Source organism: Xiphophorus couchianus, chromosome 1, assembly GCF_001444195.1.
Source record: "Xiphophorus couchianus chromosome 1, X_couchianus-1.0, whole genome shotgun sequence".
Classification (NCBI taxonomy): domain Eukaryota; kingdom Metazoa; phylum Chordata; class Actinopteri; order Cyprinodontiformes; family Poeciliidae; genus Xiphophorus; species Xiphophorus couchianus.
In genome coordinates this window covers 14,369,115-14,387,210 of record NC_040228.1, presented here as the reverse complement: position 1 = coordinate 14,387,210, position 18,096 = coordinate 14,369,115, and the positions used below count along the sequence as shown (strand labels likewise).

The following is an 18,096-nucleotide window of genomic DNA, read 5'->3' as shown; positions in this document are numbered from 1 at the left end:
GCTAAAAACTATAAAGTTTATGACGATGCAATCAGAAAAGCTGAAGACTCATGGCTTACTTGGGTTGTTTTGGTTGTTAGATTAAAGCACCGAAATGCATTAATTACCTGGTAAAAAATAATCATATATGAACAAGCACCTGACACTGACTGTCAAGCATAATGGTGGGGGGATGATGATATGGGCTGGGTTCGTTTCCATTCAGTCAACCGTAAACTCTTGTGTAAAACCAAAGTAACACAGAACACAAACAAAATAAAAAAATAAAATAAATAAATAAAAACAGAAAATAATTGTCATTATAAAGCTGACAAAGATAGAAATGTTGCAATAATATGTTCTACTGAAAGTAGATCATTTTAAAATAGTTTTCTGTATCTTAGGGTTTCTTTTTAGCATCTTCATAAAATCTTTTCTTTAGTTTCTAAATCCAAACATTACACCCTGAAACAAAAAAAGGAATTATGAGAATTTCTAAAACTATTTTAAAGTTAAATGAATGTTTTATATGTTAATTCTCAGTGAGGGGTGGAAAATAATATTCCAATGTCCATTAAATTTAATGTAAAAAAAAAAAAAAAGTTCGAATAACATTTTTGAGTCCTGGTAATCCTTTTTTTTTCATCAACTCATGTAGCGAAACACACACACCCACACAAATGCACCAAGAACATGTTTTATGTCCCTGCTTCCGATCACTGGGGCAACCACACACAAAACCCAGAGTTTGTTCTGCTTGCTCTGCTGCACCCAATGTGACAGTGTTTTGTGCATGAGTGGGTTAGCGAGGAGGACTGAGCTGTACCCTGATCGCACACACATGCCAGTGCACCCCCCCACACCTACACACACACACACTGTGGATCTGGCTACAGGCCATGTCCAGCATGTGTCTGCACAAACCAAAATAACATGAGAGATCCCATGCAGTGGTTGGAAGCACCATCCCCTCAGCAGCACCAGCGGAGAAACAAGCTCGGTTCAACTCTGTGTCTTTCATGCTGATTAAAATGCCAGATTAGGTCAGCTGTAGCAGACTAAGTGCACAGCAGTAATAATTACTCTGTAATTGCACCACAATGTGTCTGCCGTGTTTTACCGCCGCATTTCTACTTTGTATTCCAGGGTCAGCTGCAACTTAAGTACAAATTTGGCAGAAAGTTTCATTGCATAACTTAAAGAAAGCAGCCATTAACAGGAATGAGAATTCCTCAACAAAGGGAGACCGTCCACAAGAGATCGGTGTGTGTGCATTTTGTGAGAGAGCCCATGGGTTACCCTAAAGTTCCCTGCAGCTATCAGAGGAATATCGGTGCAAGCGAAAGATGGGAGGCGGACAAAAGAACGGCGAGCCTTTCCTCAAAGCTGCACTCTGCTCATTTTTATCTCCGCCACTTCTCTTAAGGGAACATCTATGGCTACAGGCAAAACTATGTGCTTTCAGTGGTCCAAGAGAGACTTATGTGTATGTGCAGCTTATTCTGGGACTAAAGAGCCCTCCCACTGAGCTTTAATTCCCCTGCTCTTACTTGAAAGGGTGCCATAGAGGCGGGTTAGGCAAAAAGATAGATGAGGAGTTACCAAGGTCTGGGAGAGACAGAGAGCACATAAATCTGAAAACATCTTCACCAGCTCACTGTCTAACCCTAATTTGAATTTTACTAAGATCTGACTAGAAGACATGAAGAAAGAACTGATGTGTTCATTTCTTTCTGCGCCATTAAGGAAACTACGGTGTTGCAGAAACACGTTGGATCTGAGGGATAATACTGGCCTGAGTAATGATGCTGACTGTTAATGACCAGTGAGCTGAAAGATTTCCAAGAATACTAGCTTGAGATAGGACACCCTAACATGTACAGGCTCTGAGGGGGAAATGGAGCATGCAAGTGCAGATTGCATAAGTCATGCACTGGGGGAAAGTATTTACTGTCTGGCAATATCTGCAGGATGTTGGAGGGATCCCAGATGCAGTGAAAAGAAGATGATCAAAGGATTTCTGAGAAAATAGCTGTCCTTTAAAACCTTTTGAAGATGTAAACAACAGCAATTTTATGTCTTAGATCAGAAACACAATTAGGAGGTAAGTGTTATGGACAAATTAGAGCATCATTCTTACTTTTTGGAGACATTTTCATAAATGGTAAGGATGAAGGACCCAAATGTAGAAAAAAGGCAGGTAGCATTAGCAAGTGTGCTTATACAGTTAGAAGCATGGTCCTCCCAGCTGAGAAGAAGCCATTATTCCAAAAGAAGCACAAAAAAAAGACAGATTAAAGTGTGAAAATGAACAGAATAATATTACTTTTAGCATAAAACTATAAAAAGAAATGATAAATAATGTGACATTTTTGCTGTATTACCAGTCCCTAAGTCACACAGCAGTTTTAATTGTCAACTATACTTCTGTACTTTGAACTGGTGGCCAGCAACCATACACAGTTTGATGACAGACGGAGCCATTAAAGGAGAAAAAGTCATAAAACTCATTTTAACTGCAATTTAAGGCATCTATAAAAGTGATGATCAATTCGATTAAAATGTAATTCAGTTTATTTATACAGCGCAAGTTGACAACAAATAACATCTTACAAGACTTTACAAGACCAACAGATCGAATTTAATAAAGACAGAGCAACTATGCATTAATAACAACACAGCAGGTGAGTTTGTATAAGATCTCTTGTTGCGAGAGATGGAGGTGGACTGAATATTTCAAACACCTGCCACAGAACTCATTGTTCTCCGCTACCTTACTCTGACCTTCCCTCCTCCATTAGTTTCTGTTTTTGATGAGAACGACTGCTTTGAAAATAAAGGAACGCGACTTAATGAATGTGTTTTCTACATGGCGGAAAGCAGTGCGTTACTACGCAACACATCAGCTGCAAAGATATTCCCGTAGAGAATTTTCATCTGCCATCTGCCCACATCCACCCCCCTCTCTCTGAAAATCTATGTACTTCTTCTTCTCCTCTCTTTCTTCTTCTTCCCCCCTCTGTTTGGCTCACATATTCCCAAGCTTTTGATTCTGAGCAGTTGGGAAATGGTGGGGTGCTTTTCAGGAAAAGTAAATATGTGTTCTCTCCTAGTTTGCCATCCGTCCTGCCTTGATATGTTGACTGTAAAAGGCTTAGAGGCGTCTCTGTGGCAGGAATCAGCCTCCTGCTCTTCAAACACCGACTCTATCAGAATCCCTTCTAATTAGTGACATGGTCTGCATTGTCAGAAAGAACAACTAGAAAGTGACAATGTTTTCATCTCATTTGACTAGTGTTGTGTTTTCATTTCACACTCATTTTGCTATGTTTTGGTTAAATTAAGAGCTTAAGCACCTTCTAAGCACTTGTATTGTCCTTGTAAGAGTTGCACAGTTTTACAAAAGGCCTCAGTGTGTGTCAGGGGGTGAAAGAGTGAAAGAGGGGCAGGGGGGGGTGTGTGTGATTGGTGTCCTATATCTGCAACAAACTTAATTTTACTCCTTCCCCCTGTGCTCTACTAAAACCAGTATGTATCCATATGCGTGTTATGACTCATTTTGATTTATGCAGCATACTACAAGAGTCACAACTCTTTCTATATTTATCTGATGTGATTAAGCTTTCTGTTTGTGGTCATGATTCACCGTCTGCACTGCTGCGTAAGCTGTTTGTTGCCATAAGGTGCAGCTGTTTTCATTTGCTAATCATCAGAGCCCCCACTGAGACCCTCTGGAAGTGTGACGTACACACGTCCGCAAACCACAAGGGCATTTTATTTACCATAAGGGTTTCTTTTTTCATCTCTTCCACCTTAACTTTCAGTGCATTTTAAAATCCCTGATCACTGCCTGATTGTCTGTGAGGTATTTGCAAAGATGTAACACCCGGCATTATGGTGTAAGAGGGTTACAGTATTTCCTGTTCTGTTAGATAACCCCACTGCATGGCCCATGGTTATTTGGCCAAGAACTGAGGCAGCAGAAGCAGCCCACACTTTGGCATCTCAACACAAAATAAGCAGTTGTGCAAACACTAAGCATTCCTTGAGCAGGTCTATGTTTAGCGTTTCTGTTCAATTTGCGGATCCTGAGCAGCTTGTGCACAGGATTGTGCTTAAGCCTACATCATGATGTTACAATCTGGCGGCTTAATTAAAATAAACAAACAGGTTAACAATAATTCTCTTAATCCCTCAACACCAACCCACAAATGTGATGAAATCCGTGCTCAGATGCTGTTTCGATCCATATTTAGAGTTTGTCTCAATTGGCTGTGCAATTCATTCATTTAAGGCAGTGAGAAACTAAACAAGCATCCGCAATGAATGACCGACACACACTTCTAAATCCTGTCCAACATTCATGATGTACAGGAATAGTTTTATGTTAAAGTGGATCTTTAAAAAGAACAAACATTTTACAGAGTGTAATATTCATAGACCAACAAAGTCATTCACTTCCAGAGACCAATCATGAAAATATTTGTAAAAGAGATAACAAATGAGGTTGCATGTGATGGCTTTCTTCAATGACAATTTCAGAACTTAAAGAAAAATTAAAACTCCTCAATATGTGCATCCCACCAAGTGGAAAACCAGAAGCAAAACAAATAAAATGTCTGTCAAAATCTAAACAATAACTGTGTCCCAAGTGTGACTCTTTCACACTAAGACGCAGCTTCAAACTTGTGTTTAGTAAAATACAAATTTTACTAACAATACAAATTGTTTTATTACCAATGGAAATGTGATGGATGCAGTCTCTTAACAGAGGCACATTTCAGCCAGCTTCTTTCATCAACAAAGCCCGTTTATTGTCCCCCGATGTGCTACAGACAGCTATTGTTGTGGTCGTTGAAAAGAAAGGCCTTGGTAAAGAAGACTCCTGTTTGTAAAACGGCATAAAAGGTCATGCTAGTTGTCATGGCAGCCGAAGCTAATTGCTCTAACACGACGATGTCTGACAATGGACGGCCATGGACGAGCTGCAGACAGGAAGGACAACAAAATGTTACCCGGCAAAGCCTGCAGCTTTGCTTTTTGTTGTTATTTTTGTTGCATACTAAAGAATAACAGTTTTTGCATGATGTTAGAAGAAAAGTAATTTTTTACAGAAAATTATTATTGGAGCTGTTGTTTTGATGTCATGCAGGAACTGTGGTTTTTGCTCATGAGCAACAGCTTAAGTGCAAGACTTCAATCTGCAACAGCCTGGCCCAAAAACCTTGATGCATAACGTCTCTGCTGCTGTGTCCTGTCAGGAAAGCAAGTCAGTAAATCTGTGAGCGTTACTAAGAAAAGCTGAGGGTCTGTTAGGCTAAATCAGGCAGGCAAAAAGCCACGTAACCCCGGCTATGAATCAGAGAGCAGAATGCTAGACTCATCCCTGACCGCCACGCGCAAACACAGACTTGTACATTCATGTAGTGCATCTCCGTACACAGTGCATGCACAGATGCAGGGAGACAAACAGTCGCAGAAGCGCAAGCAAGCACCCACACACCCACCTTCACTTTGCTGTTCTTAAGCAAACAGCCTGAGGCTCAGAGGATGAGCATGTCAGTGGTGTGGGCTGACATTCTGTCACACAAAGGGAGCGGATGGAGACACATGCCTCTTCAGCAACCCTTGTGCATTTCGGCTTACACGCCAGCACCGCCTCGTGTCTCATTACTTCATCTTCGTGGTGCACAGATAGACATTTTTTGGATTCCTCCAACCATTTTTTTTTCTTCTTTCAACTTTGACATTACAGGGGAAGAAAAAAAAAACTGGGTGAAGATATAAAATACCTTCAAAGCCATGCAGAAGTAGGTTACATCTGCTGGAGCCGATTCTCATTACAGAGAAGAGGAAATAAAAGTAAAAGTGTACAATTCACAGGTAGTTTGTCTGTAGTTGGGCACCTCTAGCATGATGAGTAGGCAGACAAGGAAAGAGGGAGGGAGGAAAGCAGTGTGCCAGGGCTCTCCCTCCTCACAGCCAAAAACCCTCTAATTAAGGAGCACGGAACGGAGAGAGCGCGAGAACAACAGCTCTGCATTGTCACATAATGATTTTCTTATCAACCGCAGCACAGAAAATGCAGCATGCCTCTCATCTGATGGATGTACGCATGCATCTCTGTGCTTCCAGGGAGCGTCTCAGAAGGAGACGTCTAGTCGCACCAAGAAGCATGCAAGCAACAGTCTCAGTGCTATTTTTTACTGCTCTGCAGCAGCAGGATGTAACAAAAAAAACAGCAGAGAGCAACAATCGATGAAAGGCAACTAAAGCATCAGAGGACAAAGCTACCACCCATATTAAAACATATGCCGAGAGCTCAGGTGATTATTAACGTTTGGAGGGAGGTTTTTCACTGAAATTTACATTGCTGGTTGTTTGAAACCTTACTGCTCTGCAAAAATGTAATTATGTGCATATTTATGGAGCTGCTTGCATTGTTGTCATGTTTTTGCCCTCTTATCCAGATGGACCAGATGGCAACGGAAAGTACCTGTCCATAGAGGCACAAAATTATTTTAATTTTCTTAGGAATCCTCTGCACTATTTTCCTTCAATATAGCTTCAAAGTATGTTATTGGGATTTTTTTGTGATGGACCAACACAAAGTTTTGCATAATTGCGAAAAGGAGTTGTGGTTTTAGATTTTTCAACAAATTACAATCTAAAAAAAATTGTGCAGTGGGTAGTTGACCCTCCCCTCTACTGGACCACCCCTAAATCAGTGGTGTCCACACTTTTTACTCACCAGCCACGGAATAATTAAATATATTTTTAAAGTTAAAAAATAATTTTAACTTTTAAAGTAAAGTTAAAATTGGTACCAACTTATTTCTACTTGTTCAGTAAATAACTAAATATGAAATATTTTATTTAGCAAATCTAACTTTTGCATAAAGTCAATTAAAACTTGTTATTCTGAAAACAAAAAAGGATCTTGCCTTTTCTTAAAAATGGATATAATTCCTGAATTTTTTGTTACAATTTATTTTTCTCTTCTCAGACTGGAAAAGTAATTGTTTAGGCTTATTATAAAGAAGAGCAGAGTCATTCTTTGTAAACACTTCTTAGATTTAGCCAAACCATCTGCGTGGGTGGTATGCTTTTGAGTTGGTCTGTTTACTGACAATAGTATGAAAGTAAGCGAAAATAGTTGATAAAAGGCAATATCTTGGTGTTGTGTGTAACATTTTCCATTTTAAGAATATCTTTTTATAAAAACTTTCCAGAAGGTTGCAAATAAAACCCAGTGAAGTCTCCCAATTGGTAAACAGAGTCCACTGGTGTGTAATTGTGTAATTTCAACAGAGTATGAACTTGTTTCTGAAGGCCTTAGATGTTGCTTAGAGAACATTAGAGAACAAACACCATCATGAAGATCAAGGAACACAGCAGAAACGCTAGGGTTTATCGTCATTATGGTCTTTATTTATTCAAGTATAAGTCACAGAGATTAAAACATTCTGATTACAGAGAGACTAACTCGCAAACGCTTTAAAGCAGAAAAACAAAATACGATATTCAATAAACACAAAATATATGTCATTAATATGCAACATAAGCTGTTGTGAAGACCTTTAAAGCAAGGTACAATTTTATAATACAATCCAATGCTTTAAACATCTGAAAGAGCCTTGTTCAATCCATTATCTGGTAATGAAAGACTATGATTAATCAAAGAGGCAGCCAAGAGTCTCATGGTAACTCTGGAGGACCTGCAGAGATCCACAGCTCAGGAGGGAAAATCTGTTTCCAACTATTATTCGTGCTCTAAACAGATCTGGTCCTTAAGGCAGCAAAACGGTTGAAAAAAGTCTGAAAAAATCCCTTCTGCAGTTTTTTTCCAAACATAGGGAATACAGAATACTTATGGAAGATGTTGCTCTGCACAGATGACACCAGAACTGAACTTTTGAGCCTACGTGCAGAAGAATATATGGAGGAAAATCTGAGACAAAATTTAAAACAAAAAAATGTATCTAATAAAATAAAAAGCACACACACAAAAAAATCAACCTTTCTCAATTTGAATTTTTAGCAACAAAATGCATTTGTGCTTTTACTCCAGAGAGACGTCCTCATATAGTAACAAACCAGACAAATTCACATGAAGTATTTCATGTGTAAATGTAGGTTAGATTCAATGAAGTGAAAGTAATTTCAGACATGCTTCTACTTTGTGCTACTTTCACTAGATTCTGCTTTATATGACACACAATCCTGCCTCACTACTCAGTGCGTTTAGGGTTTCTAGGATTATTATTGAAATGTAAGTTGCATTATGAGGCAATCTTTCTACGTCAGAGAACCAAAATGTTGAAGAACTTTTTAAAACACAAAACAATTCAAATAAACCTTTTTTTATTATTATTTGGTGAATGGACGGATGATGACATGTGGATGAATTTTACTGATGAACTACTGCAGAAAGAGGGGCAACATAGGGTGGGGTGGCAGATGGGTCCTACTCTGATTAGAGGTTAGCAGATGCCCTGAGATCCTACAGGCCACAGAAATGCCCCCAGACACTGACGTCAGAGTGGAAAACAGGCCACTATCTGACTCTGTTACATCACGTGCACGCTTTCAAACTAAATAAACGTTAAACGTGCTTCTAGACTATTCTTTTTTTTTGGACAAAAACCAAATTTGAACCTTTTTTTTTTTACAATTTGTCACATTACAGACACAAACTAGAGTGAGGGAGGAGAGGATCATGTATGATGGGTTGAAAAATGCCGAATAAAATCTTCAAACTGCGGTGTGCATTTTTATTCTGCTGGATTCATTCTGATATCCCTAAATAAAAGCGAGCAAAATCTGAAGTCACTTCAGAAAGCATTTACACAATAGTAAATGTGTAAATTTACTAATGTAAATAGTATAGTTTACACAATAGTTGTGTTGTGTAAATTAACCTCTTAATCAATCCAGCTGATTTGAAGGTCTCAGAGGTTTGTTAGAGAACTAAAAGAATCATAAAGATCAAGAAACACCAGACATGTAAGGGAGAAGTTGAATGTTATACTATACTTTCCAAATTTGTTTTTGTGGGAAAAAAATGTATATATACCATATAATCGTGGTAAAAAAATACACTGATGCTTGTGTCTGCAAAGTGAAAAATCAGCTTAGTATGCCATGCACTGTAATGCTAGACCAAAACATTCAGAGCGAGTTTTAAATAGGATATACAGTATTTGGTCCAGCATTGATTTAGTCGGTCTTCACACAATTAACAAAGAACAGCAACTTCCCTTTCAGCATTTAGCCATCACCACACAGCAGTACACATTCCTCCAAAATATAACATCATATCTTAGTGAAAGACAAAGCAACCTCCTCTCTAACTGTTGCAGTGAAAACTGACCCAAACACATTAAGTAGGAAACTTTGAGGGGAGAGCGAAAGCTGGGAACAGAATGACGACGAAATGTAACAGTCCTTCTACTAGGAGAACACCGCCATCTAGTGTACAAGCGTGGTGATGTCAGGGCATAAAAACATATTTCAATCGTTCTTAAGGCACAAACTTATCTGATATTGCATAAGGCACGAAATCAATTAAGGTGTATTACTGCAAAAATAAAAATTACCAAAAATTCTGTTTTTGTAGAAAGGCTAATAAACCTACTTTTAAAAAAACAATGTAATTTACTTTTAATTAGTCTTTAGCCAGGCACGGTCATTCTTTAGTTTTTTTGGTACACCTATTTAAAAATAAAATGTAAATTTAGTTAAATATATTTTATGGGAAATGTTATGTTCAAATATATTTTCACAAAAAGCGTTTGCATGCGTTTGCACTTTTTAAAGAAGGAAGCTAGAAAAGAACAAAAATTATTTTGCAAAATATTTTAAGCCTTTTCAATAAACAGAACTGATTGTCAACAAAATAATATACAGGATCATTTATCTGACTCTGCCATAGACCCTAGAAAACAATCGCTTTTCATTCATATTATGTTTCCATCCAGTGCAAATAAATTGTTACAAACAAAGCACTCTCTAATTTTATTGGCATCCCTGGAGAAAAAAAAAGAAAAGAAATGTGTAAAAGTCCTTTAAATAAACTAATCTACCCGTCTGCCACAAAAAATTCAACCTTCACCTAAAAATGATGTTCAACTCCTAAGTGTATTTTTAGTTTTTTGAATGACTACTTTACTTTTTTGTATTGTTCAAAATCTAATCCACATTTTTCTGTTTGCTGGAGTTATAAATAAATAGGTAAATAAATACAGGTCCATTTCTCCTAGTCACTCTTCAAAATGGATACATGCCATTCCAGGAAAGCCTCTTTTCCACTACATCCTGAGTGATGCTTGAAACACTTAGAACTCAATGAGGTAAACAGGATGTTTTTCAGTGTGTGATCAGAATAAGGTGACAAAAGATTAACTTAGTTTGTCTACTTTCCACACTTTTTTACCAAGACTGCTAAAAAATGTGAACGGTGCTGCATACACTAATGAAATCAATACCAAACTCGTCTTGCTTATTGGCTTAAAGTAAATCAGCTACATAACAGGAATAAAGCAGAAAAGGTCTTTGGAAAAGCTAAACTTCTCCCTCAGTTTAGCCCAGGTCACATACAAAAAAAACCCCAAAAAACACATCTTCAAGTATTCGTGGTGAACATTACTGTTGAAAAGTGCAGATTTGCAGCTGGGAACTTTATTAAGAGCAGCACTAAGTCTGTCTAAAAAATGTTTTTGAACAATCAGGCATCCTCTGTTACACCTTTAAGACGAAGCTCCTCTTGAACCCTGAACAGGTACGCTGGATCTGGATAACCAAAACTGTAAAAGAAAGAGATGAGCAGAGAAAGAGATCTCATAGGTTTTGTGAGTTCCAGGGCTGCTGCAAAACCATGCAACAGTTAATGCAACATAAATAATCTGAACTTCATTGTTTTATTCTTTACCTCTAGCAGCCAGTGTTGCCCATAAAACAGCCCAAATAACTAAGGTAATCCTAGTTTTCCTGATGTACCTGGAAAACCCGGCTTTCTTGTTTTCTTGGGACCGATTAAGTATTTTTTCACAAACTTACCTGTTTTACTTTTTATCACTGAAGTTAACCTGGTCTTAAACGATTTCATTGAAAAATACATCACATTTATGCAAAGCATCAAGAGTTGGTTTTCATAAGAATAAAGATGTAAAGAGCTTCTTAACTACATAAACAAAATATGAACATTTTGATTCCTGATGAACTTGAGGCACCTTGAGATAAATCTCTCCATCATGCTGGGAAAACCATTGAACAGCTGCTGGATGGTTGGACAAAGTTCCTCTTAGAGGGCGTTTTGTTGTTTTTTATTATTCATAGAAGTTTATTTGGAAAAGTAAGTCCACTGCTTCGCACAAGAGGCAGGCCTATATAACCATAAGTATAATACAGGTCTCATGGCAGAGTTTGCCATTTTTCCTGTAAAATGTCAAATTGCTTTTGATGTTTTTCTTGAATAAGAAGAAATACATGTGCCAAAACCTCACATCTACTTGCTGCCGTCCCTGAGCTAGCTCTGCAGTGGTGGAAACCTGATTTCTTAGCTGCACACTCTTTCTGAAACAGACTTGCTGGACTTTCACAGAGCTTTGTCACAATAGCTGAATGTCTAACCTTGAAGTTGTTGTGGTTTATTTATTTCAAAAGGGGCAATGCATGTCACATAATAAACTTGAATTAGCCATAGAGGTTAATTTTAGTCCCTCCAGGTACAATCAATATAAATACAACATATTACCGTGGAAGGCAGACAAGTTTCTTCCCAAAAAAATTATTATTATTATTATTATAAATAAAAAGCACTTTTTAATCTAAAAGAGGCATGTCAAGTTACACAGCTAAAAAGAATAAAAAGCGATATAGCACAATGGTTTACTACAATGCAAACAATATAATAATCACATATTCAGTGCCTGCATATTTGATTATCTAAGAGTTGTCAAGAAAATCCGAGCTCATCCCACTTCCCCATGCTAGAGATTTTAGTTTAACAGTAATAATAAAGTTATCTTTAAAATGAATCACTCAAGTGATATCAAGGCCCAACAGTAGACTTAAGTGTCAATAAAATAAATCTGGTTGTGTGTGTTGTTTTTGTCTCATGCAAACTTTGCTTTAATTCTACTTTTTTCTATCTAATCATAAGAAATCATAGTCAGTCAGAGAGAGTCATTAAACAGGAAAAGCAGGTTTCCTGGAAAAAGAGGAAGTTTCCAGCCTGCAGATTTATAAAAATAGCTGAGACTATTTTAAAGCATGAAAGTTTTAAAAAATTAAATCTAAACATTATTAGTAATTGGATAAGATTCAAAGTAAAATACTTATATGAATATTGGTTTACTTGTAATAATACACTTATATTTGTGGGAACTACAAGAAAAACAAGTAACTGTAACTTTAGTAGTAAATAATTAGAATCATGTATTATTCTTGGTTTCTTTTCAGAAAAACATCTGTAATAACTCACATTAAGATTATAATAAGAATAATTAATAAGTTATGGTTATAAAATCATAAATGAATGATAGATCAGAGAAGCTGAAGAAAATAAATGTGATATAAGTTATGGTTATAAAATTATAAATGAATGCTAAATCAGAGAAGCTAAAGAAAATAAATGTGATATAAATGTGATTTTGACATTAAACTTGAAATGGTGTAAGAAGGTGTAACTGCAATTAAACATCACTGATATGTTGGAGGTAGAGAGTAGGTGAAAGGTTGTGCAGGCAAGGGACACAGGAGGTTGAGCAACCCTGAGACATTGGCACAGACATCAGGAAATGTCTGTAAGACAGTGATGGATATGAGATCATCTGTCTAAGCAGACAGCAGGCGCACCAGGGGGGTGGATGAACCCTATATAAGGTGAGTGCAAAAGAGGAACCTTTTGTTGGATCCTCCGGGCAGCTTCGAGCCAAGATCGAGATGGACAAAGAACTCTGCAGCTGAAGAAGAGCCGGGGCCACGGAGCCGGAGACTGTCCTGCACATGGAGACCAACCCGTCTGGCCCACAATCTGTGGCTTCGAATCGCACTTCTCTCATCGGCTGGGTTCTGACCCCAAAGACAAAGATGAAGACAAAGACAAGGAAGAAGAACTGGTGCCTTTTTTCCTGCCAGCACCAAGTCCTGTGTGACCTCAGCATCCATGCGGAGAGGAGGCTCATCAGACCTGCGGAGATCCTGGCCTTCATCGATCAACATCTTCCTCCTGTTGCAACACCTTCTTCATCATCGTGCCAGGTCTGGGGTTCGAGGCGCCAAACTCCGTCCGTCTCTCTCTAAGGTTCCCTTTTTTAGTTCTCAGTATCAGCAGTAGGGAAAGATAGACTAGATGATTGATTTTACTTATTTGATTATTTCTGCTACTGAATGAAGCTGTACTGACCCTTGCAAAAATGCCTTACTAATAAAATATTTAGCATAAAGAAAATCTAAAGATGTTGTGGACATTCAGTTAATGAGTCACCTTAAAGTTCTTTGATGGTTGTAAAATAGCTGTGATGTTTGATTCTGGAGAGGAAGAGGTGGAAAATGTTTTTAGGTTGCTGGTAGCCCATATTTAAAACCTCATCCTTGGGACTCGCCCGAGTCACTAAAACCTACCTGGTTCAATAACAAATGCAAGTTGCAAAATAGAGAACGAGCGACCGTTAACAGGTGTGCTCTGTGAAACTAGTTGGCTGTAGGCTGCTCAGTCTGGCTAATTCACAGGGGGAAGAAGGGTGGGACACCTGGATGTAGGCCGTCAGATAACCAGGCGAATCGTTTCTCGAAACCAGCTTAAACAGAGTTTACTTCGGTTCTGGACAGGGTAAATCCCAGCAGATTTAGGAAACTCAACGGACCCGTTAGACGGAGAGCTGGTAGCACATCTCCCCTCTCAGAAGAGGAAGTACGAGAGTGAGAGAGTAGAGACAGAAAGGAGGGGGGGGGTGTTGCGCAACAACAGAGTCATACTTTTAACTTAATAGAAAATGATTTAAAAGACTCTTACGTTCGTACGCTCTCAGGAATTTTATTCCAGCCATAAGAAGCTTTCACTGAAAATGTCAGTGCATTTGGTGCATTATGTCTAATGCACCAAATGCAGAAAATAACTGTTCTAGGCCTCAGGGCCCCTCCACAAAATAGTTTTTTGTTTTTTTCTTCACAGAAATAGAAAACAAATTCGGGCCTTGTCAATTACAAAATTAATTATATCGTGTTTTTTAAATTGTTTTTATCAGTAAAAAATAAATGTTACCACTCCCAGACCAAAACGCACACATTCAAATTTACACTGAACCCCAACCCCCTTGAATCTGCATGAAATGGTGACGGTGTTCAGCAGCAGTCAGTAGAAGACAAGAACACTGTGGCAGTTACTATGCTGCCAAGAAAAATAATAAAGTCAGATTTTCACAAAGAGAGAGAGAAAAAAGACAAGAGTGTCAATTTGTAGCCCAGTTTTTCTCCAAGAGAGGGGGGTTCACTGTGTGAGATTAGCAACCATTTAGCATAGTTAGCTTAGTTACAGACTGTTTGCCTCCATTTCACTAGCATTTAAAGAACGAAGGAAAAACATCAACCGACTTAATCACATATTTAAGTTGTCCCTGTACCTTTTACCACACTTAACAACAGATGAGTCAGTCAGCAGCAGCTCTAACCACCATATCAGAATAATCCCTCATCCCTGCCCCAGTGAAAACGGTGAGCAACATTGTGTTCAGTGACAAGCTAGTTAGCATCATTCCAGGGAGTCTATGTAGATTTTTTCTCTTTTGACAATTACACAACAAAACAATATATTTATTAGTGACAGAAATTCAAACAATATTTATAAAATTATAATAAAAAAACAGCCTCTTGTCAGTCCAGATAGTCCTGCCTTAGCTTGCATTTAAATTACCAGATATCTGTTGCCCCGTCCCTCCTGACCCGTCCCCTCCTCAGTGAAATTAAAGCTGCAGTATGTAACTTTTATGAACAAAAAGTACATATCTGTTAAGTCTGTCAATATGTTGTGAGATTATCTGACAATAATCTAATTCCTCTGCATGACACACAACTATAGAAATATGTTTGAAAAAGTAGGCAGCAACATAAATAAATAAACAGTTAGATAAAAATAGTGGAGTGCATTAAAAAAGACCCTGAAGTGGGACCAAGCTTGCTAAGCAAAGCAGAAAATGAGGGTGTATGAGATTTGGAGGCCTAAGGAGATGTATAATTTAAGACTCAAGTTGATTTGAGTGTGATGTTTTTTTAACCTTTTGTCGACAGAAAATAACAGCACAGCAAGTTTTTCATCTTTGCAGTCCTATGTCTTAGAAACAAGTCTTGTCTTTTTTAAGAAGCTCTTTGCCACTAGTTTGTTATTGTTTATTGACTCTGTTAAATTATGGATTATCAATTGTCCAGTGGCCAAACAAAAACTCTTATGAAGACTCTAAGAACAGTCTTTATGACACTTCTGCAAAAAGGAAGCTTTCAGACTTTAGAAATTTTCTAAGCTACCTTACAAAACACAAAGACAAAGAAGACTGACTTTAAGCACCTCTCTGTTTTCAAATAACTTTTGTGCTTTTCTGATGAGAGAAGGATACCAGTCATCTTTGTCGAGCCTGGACAAAGCATTGAAATGATGCTTTCCTGAAGAAAGAATAACTGCAGTCTTTTGGAAATAGATTTTCATATCAAGAGACAGTTCTATTTATACAGATTTTTTAGTTTTTTGTTTCTTTTAATTAAATGTGATTCTAGTATGATCATTTCATAATGGAATTGTTTCAGATGTCAGCCAAAAAAATGGATCACCTACCTCTCTGGACCGCCATTTATGCTGGTCTTGTGGTGAATGTCGTTCCAGGTAATGACATTGTTGAGACCTGTGGTGGCCGACCGTCCAACGGTAAAAGTAAGTCTTCGGTCGAATGCTTTCCTTAGCAGCCTCAAGACCTTCTGTCCCTCTGCACAATCTGGCAGGTAGGCAATACGAGAGGTGCTGCTGTACCTCACGCCAGGATTTGGGTGCTCAGCCTGGAATAAAGACAAAATTTTTTTAGCTGAGCACCAAAAAGTTTCATCATAAAAATACAAAAAACAAACATTCATTTTGCAAATTGATAAGTTTCTGAGCCGTGATTGTCTTGATGTTCTCTCCAATCAAATTAGACATCAGTTCTGAAATCTCATTACTAACCATTAACTAATTAGTAACAAGAATTATTGGGGCCTGCCATAGCAGAGCATAGAGCATTGAAATGCCTTGCAATTTTGAATAACAATAATTGTTGTTAATTTGTTGCTAAGAGATGAGTGTGTTTTCTGGTAACCGCGTGCCATGAAGTAAACATCTGATTTTTACTTTTGCAAAAATTTACCAACTGTAAATTTCCTGTGCCTAAGCAGATAAGCAGTATTTCAAAAGAGCTTACGTTTAATAAACAATAATTCATTTGGTGTTAAGAGAAGGAATTTTTTTCTCTGGTAACGAACTGCCACCGAGTATAAATCTGATTTTTACATTTGCGTTGAATGTCTGTTTTATAATATATTCACCACCAACGACAAAAAAAAAAACATTTTCACTTTTATGAAAAATTCACCAATTGCACATTTCTTCTTAAGTAGTATAAGACAAACAGTATTTCAAAGTAACAGAAGAAATCTTATGTTTTTTTTAACAATGACAATATTTGTTGTTAATCACTGCCTTGCATCTTGGTGCAGAGTTGATATACTGGTACCTTTCACATTATCCAGTTTCAGGTTACATTTCTGGTGCAGTAGACTGAATCATCTGCCTAAATACTCCTGAGTAAATGTAGCCACATTGATCCCAGTTTCTCATGGTGTGCTGCCAGAATGCTTGAAAGTCATCTATGTTTAACAGCGTACAGCACTGGCCTTTACACAAGGAATACCTGAACCTTTCCTCTTACTAACAACTTTAATATGCAAAAAGTTGAGCAATTTGGCTGCAAAGTTTCTTGTTTTTGTTTTGCATTAATATTGCCTGACTGGAAAATGCTTGAAATAAGCTCATGAGTTAAATAAATGGCTTGATAAAGGTAAATGCTCAGTCTGCATGAACACAGGTACTTTGAGAAAAACAGTTTTTTCCACAGTATTGTTATCATATTGACATCCACTGTTGCCATGTATAAAGGACATGCTTTATGGGTTGCTCCAATGCATTGTGCACATCAATTGACATGGTTGCTCTCCACCTTTATCCCAAAAGTATACAGTCATAAAATGGTTTCAACAACTAATGGTACATCCACTTATTTATCTGCTTTTACTGGAAATTATTAATCGATTAGTCAAAAAAAAAAAAAAATCAACAGATCAGCTCTACACTGTATTGATGTTAAATCAGGCAGAAATTATGGTTCTTTTCACATCATTACGTCCACACTCTGCTTTCAACAATGTAATGACGTCAATCTGAAGAGTTTACTCGGATGCCTTAAGGAACTTCCCTCCTGTAATTAAAGAAGGAGACACAGCACCCCCTGCTGGATAACTATGTTCCTAACAAGTAACAGTATAACAGCAGCAGCGTGAGGAAGCTGCCAGACTCACCCCTTGTATCCCCCCTGGGAAACTGTACTGGATGACGATTGAGCCGCAGTTCTCGAAGCCCGGCAGCTTCAGAAAGCTGTGGGTCACCGTCATCGTGCCCTGCGGCTGGGTCCCCGTGTACACTCCGTGGAATGTGTTGCATATCGGACATGCGGGCTTCAGTCTGAAAACTGAGTCGATGCACTCCGAGCAGAAAGAGTGCTGACACTTGAGCGTTTTCTTCCTCTGAATCCTCTCCAAGCAGATGGCGCAGTCTCCCGTGCTATCAGCGTGCTTGGTGTTGTTTGCCGGGTTTTCCATGATTTCCACGGAATGTCAGACATTTAGCAGTCTTCTGCTTCCTCTCTGGGTCTGACTCCTAGGGGTTGGATACTTCAGACCTGTGACGAAGGGAAAGGGGCGTCAAGTTCATCTCTACTGGATGAGAAACATCCCATGTGCCAGGAAGTGGTAAACAACTTGTCTCTGATTGGTTGTATGTCTTTTCATTATTATTTATCCTGCCCAGGTTATGTTTTAACA

The 18,096-nt window shown here is 38.1% G+C and overlaps 1 protein-coding gene across 1 annotated transcript; it reads right to left on the bottom strand.

Moving 5' to 3' along the window:
* Positions 1–7,383: 7,383 nt before the first annotated feature.
* Positions 7,384–17,967, bottom strand: LOC114144546 (probable E3 ubiquitin-protein ligase DTX3). The gene is made up of 3 exons (XM_028017489.1): positions 17,575–17,967; positions 15,806–16,023; positions 7,384–10,784 (listed from the first exon to the last, which is right to left on the bottom strand). Exons 1-3 carry the CDS (start codon positions 17,872–17,874, stop codon positions 10,706–10,708), a joined length of 597 nt encoding a protein of 198 aa, XP_027873290.1. The 5' UTR covers positions 17,875–17,967; the 3' UTR covers positions 7,384–10,705.
* Positions 17,968–18,096: the final 129 nt, after the last annotated feature.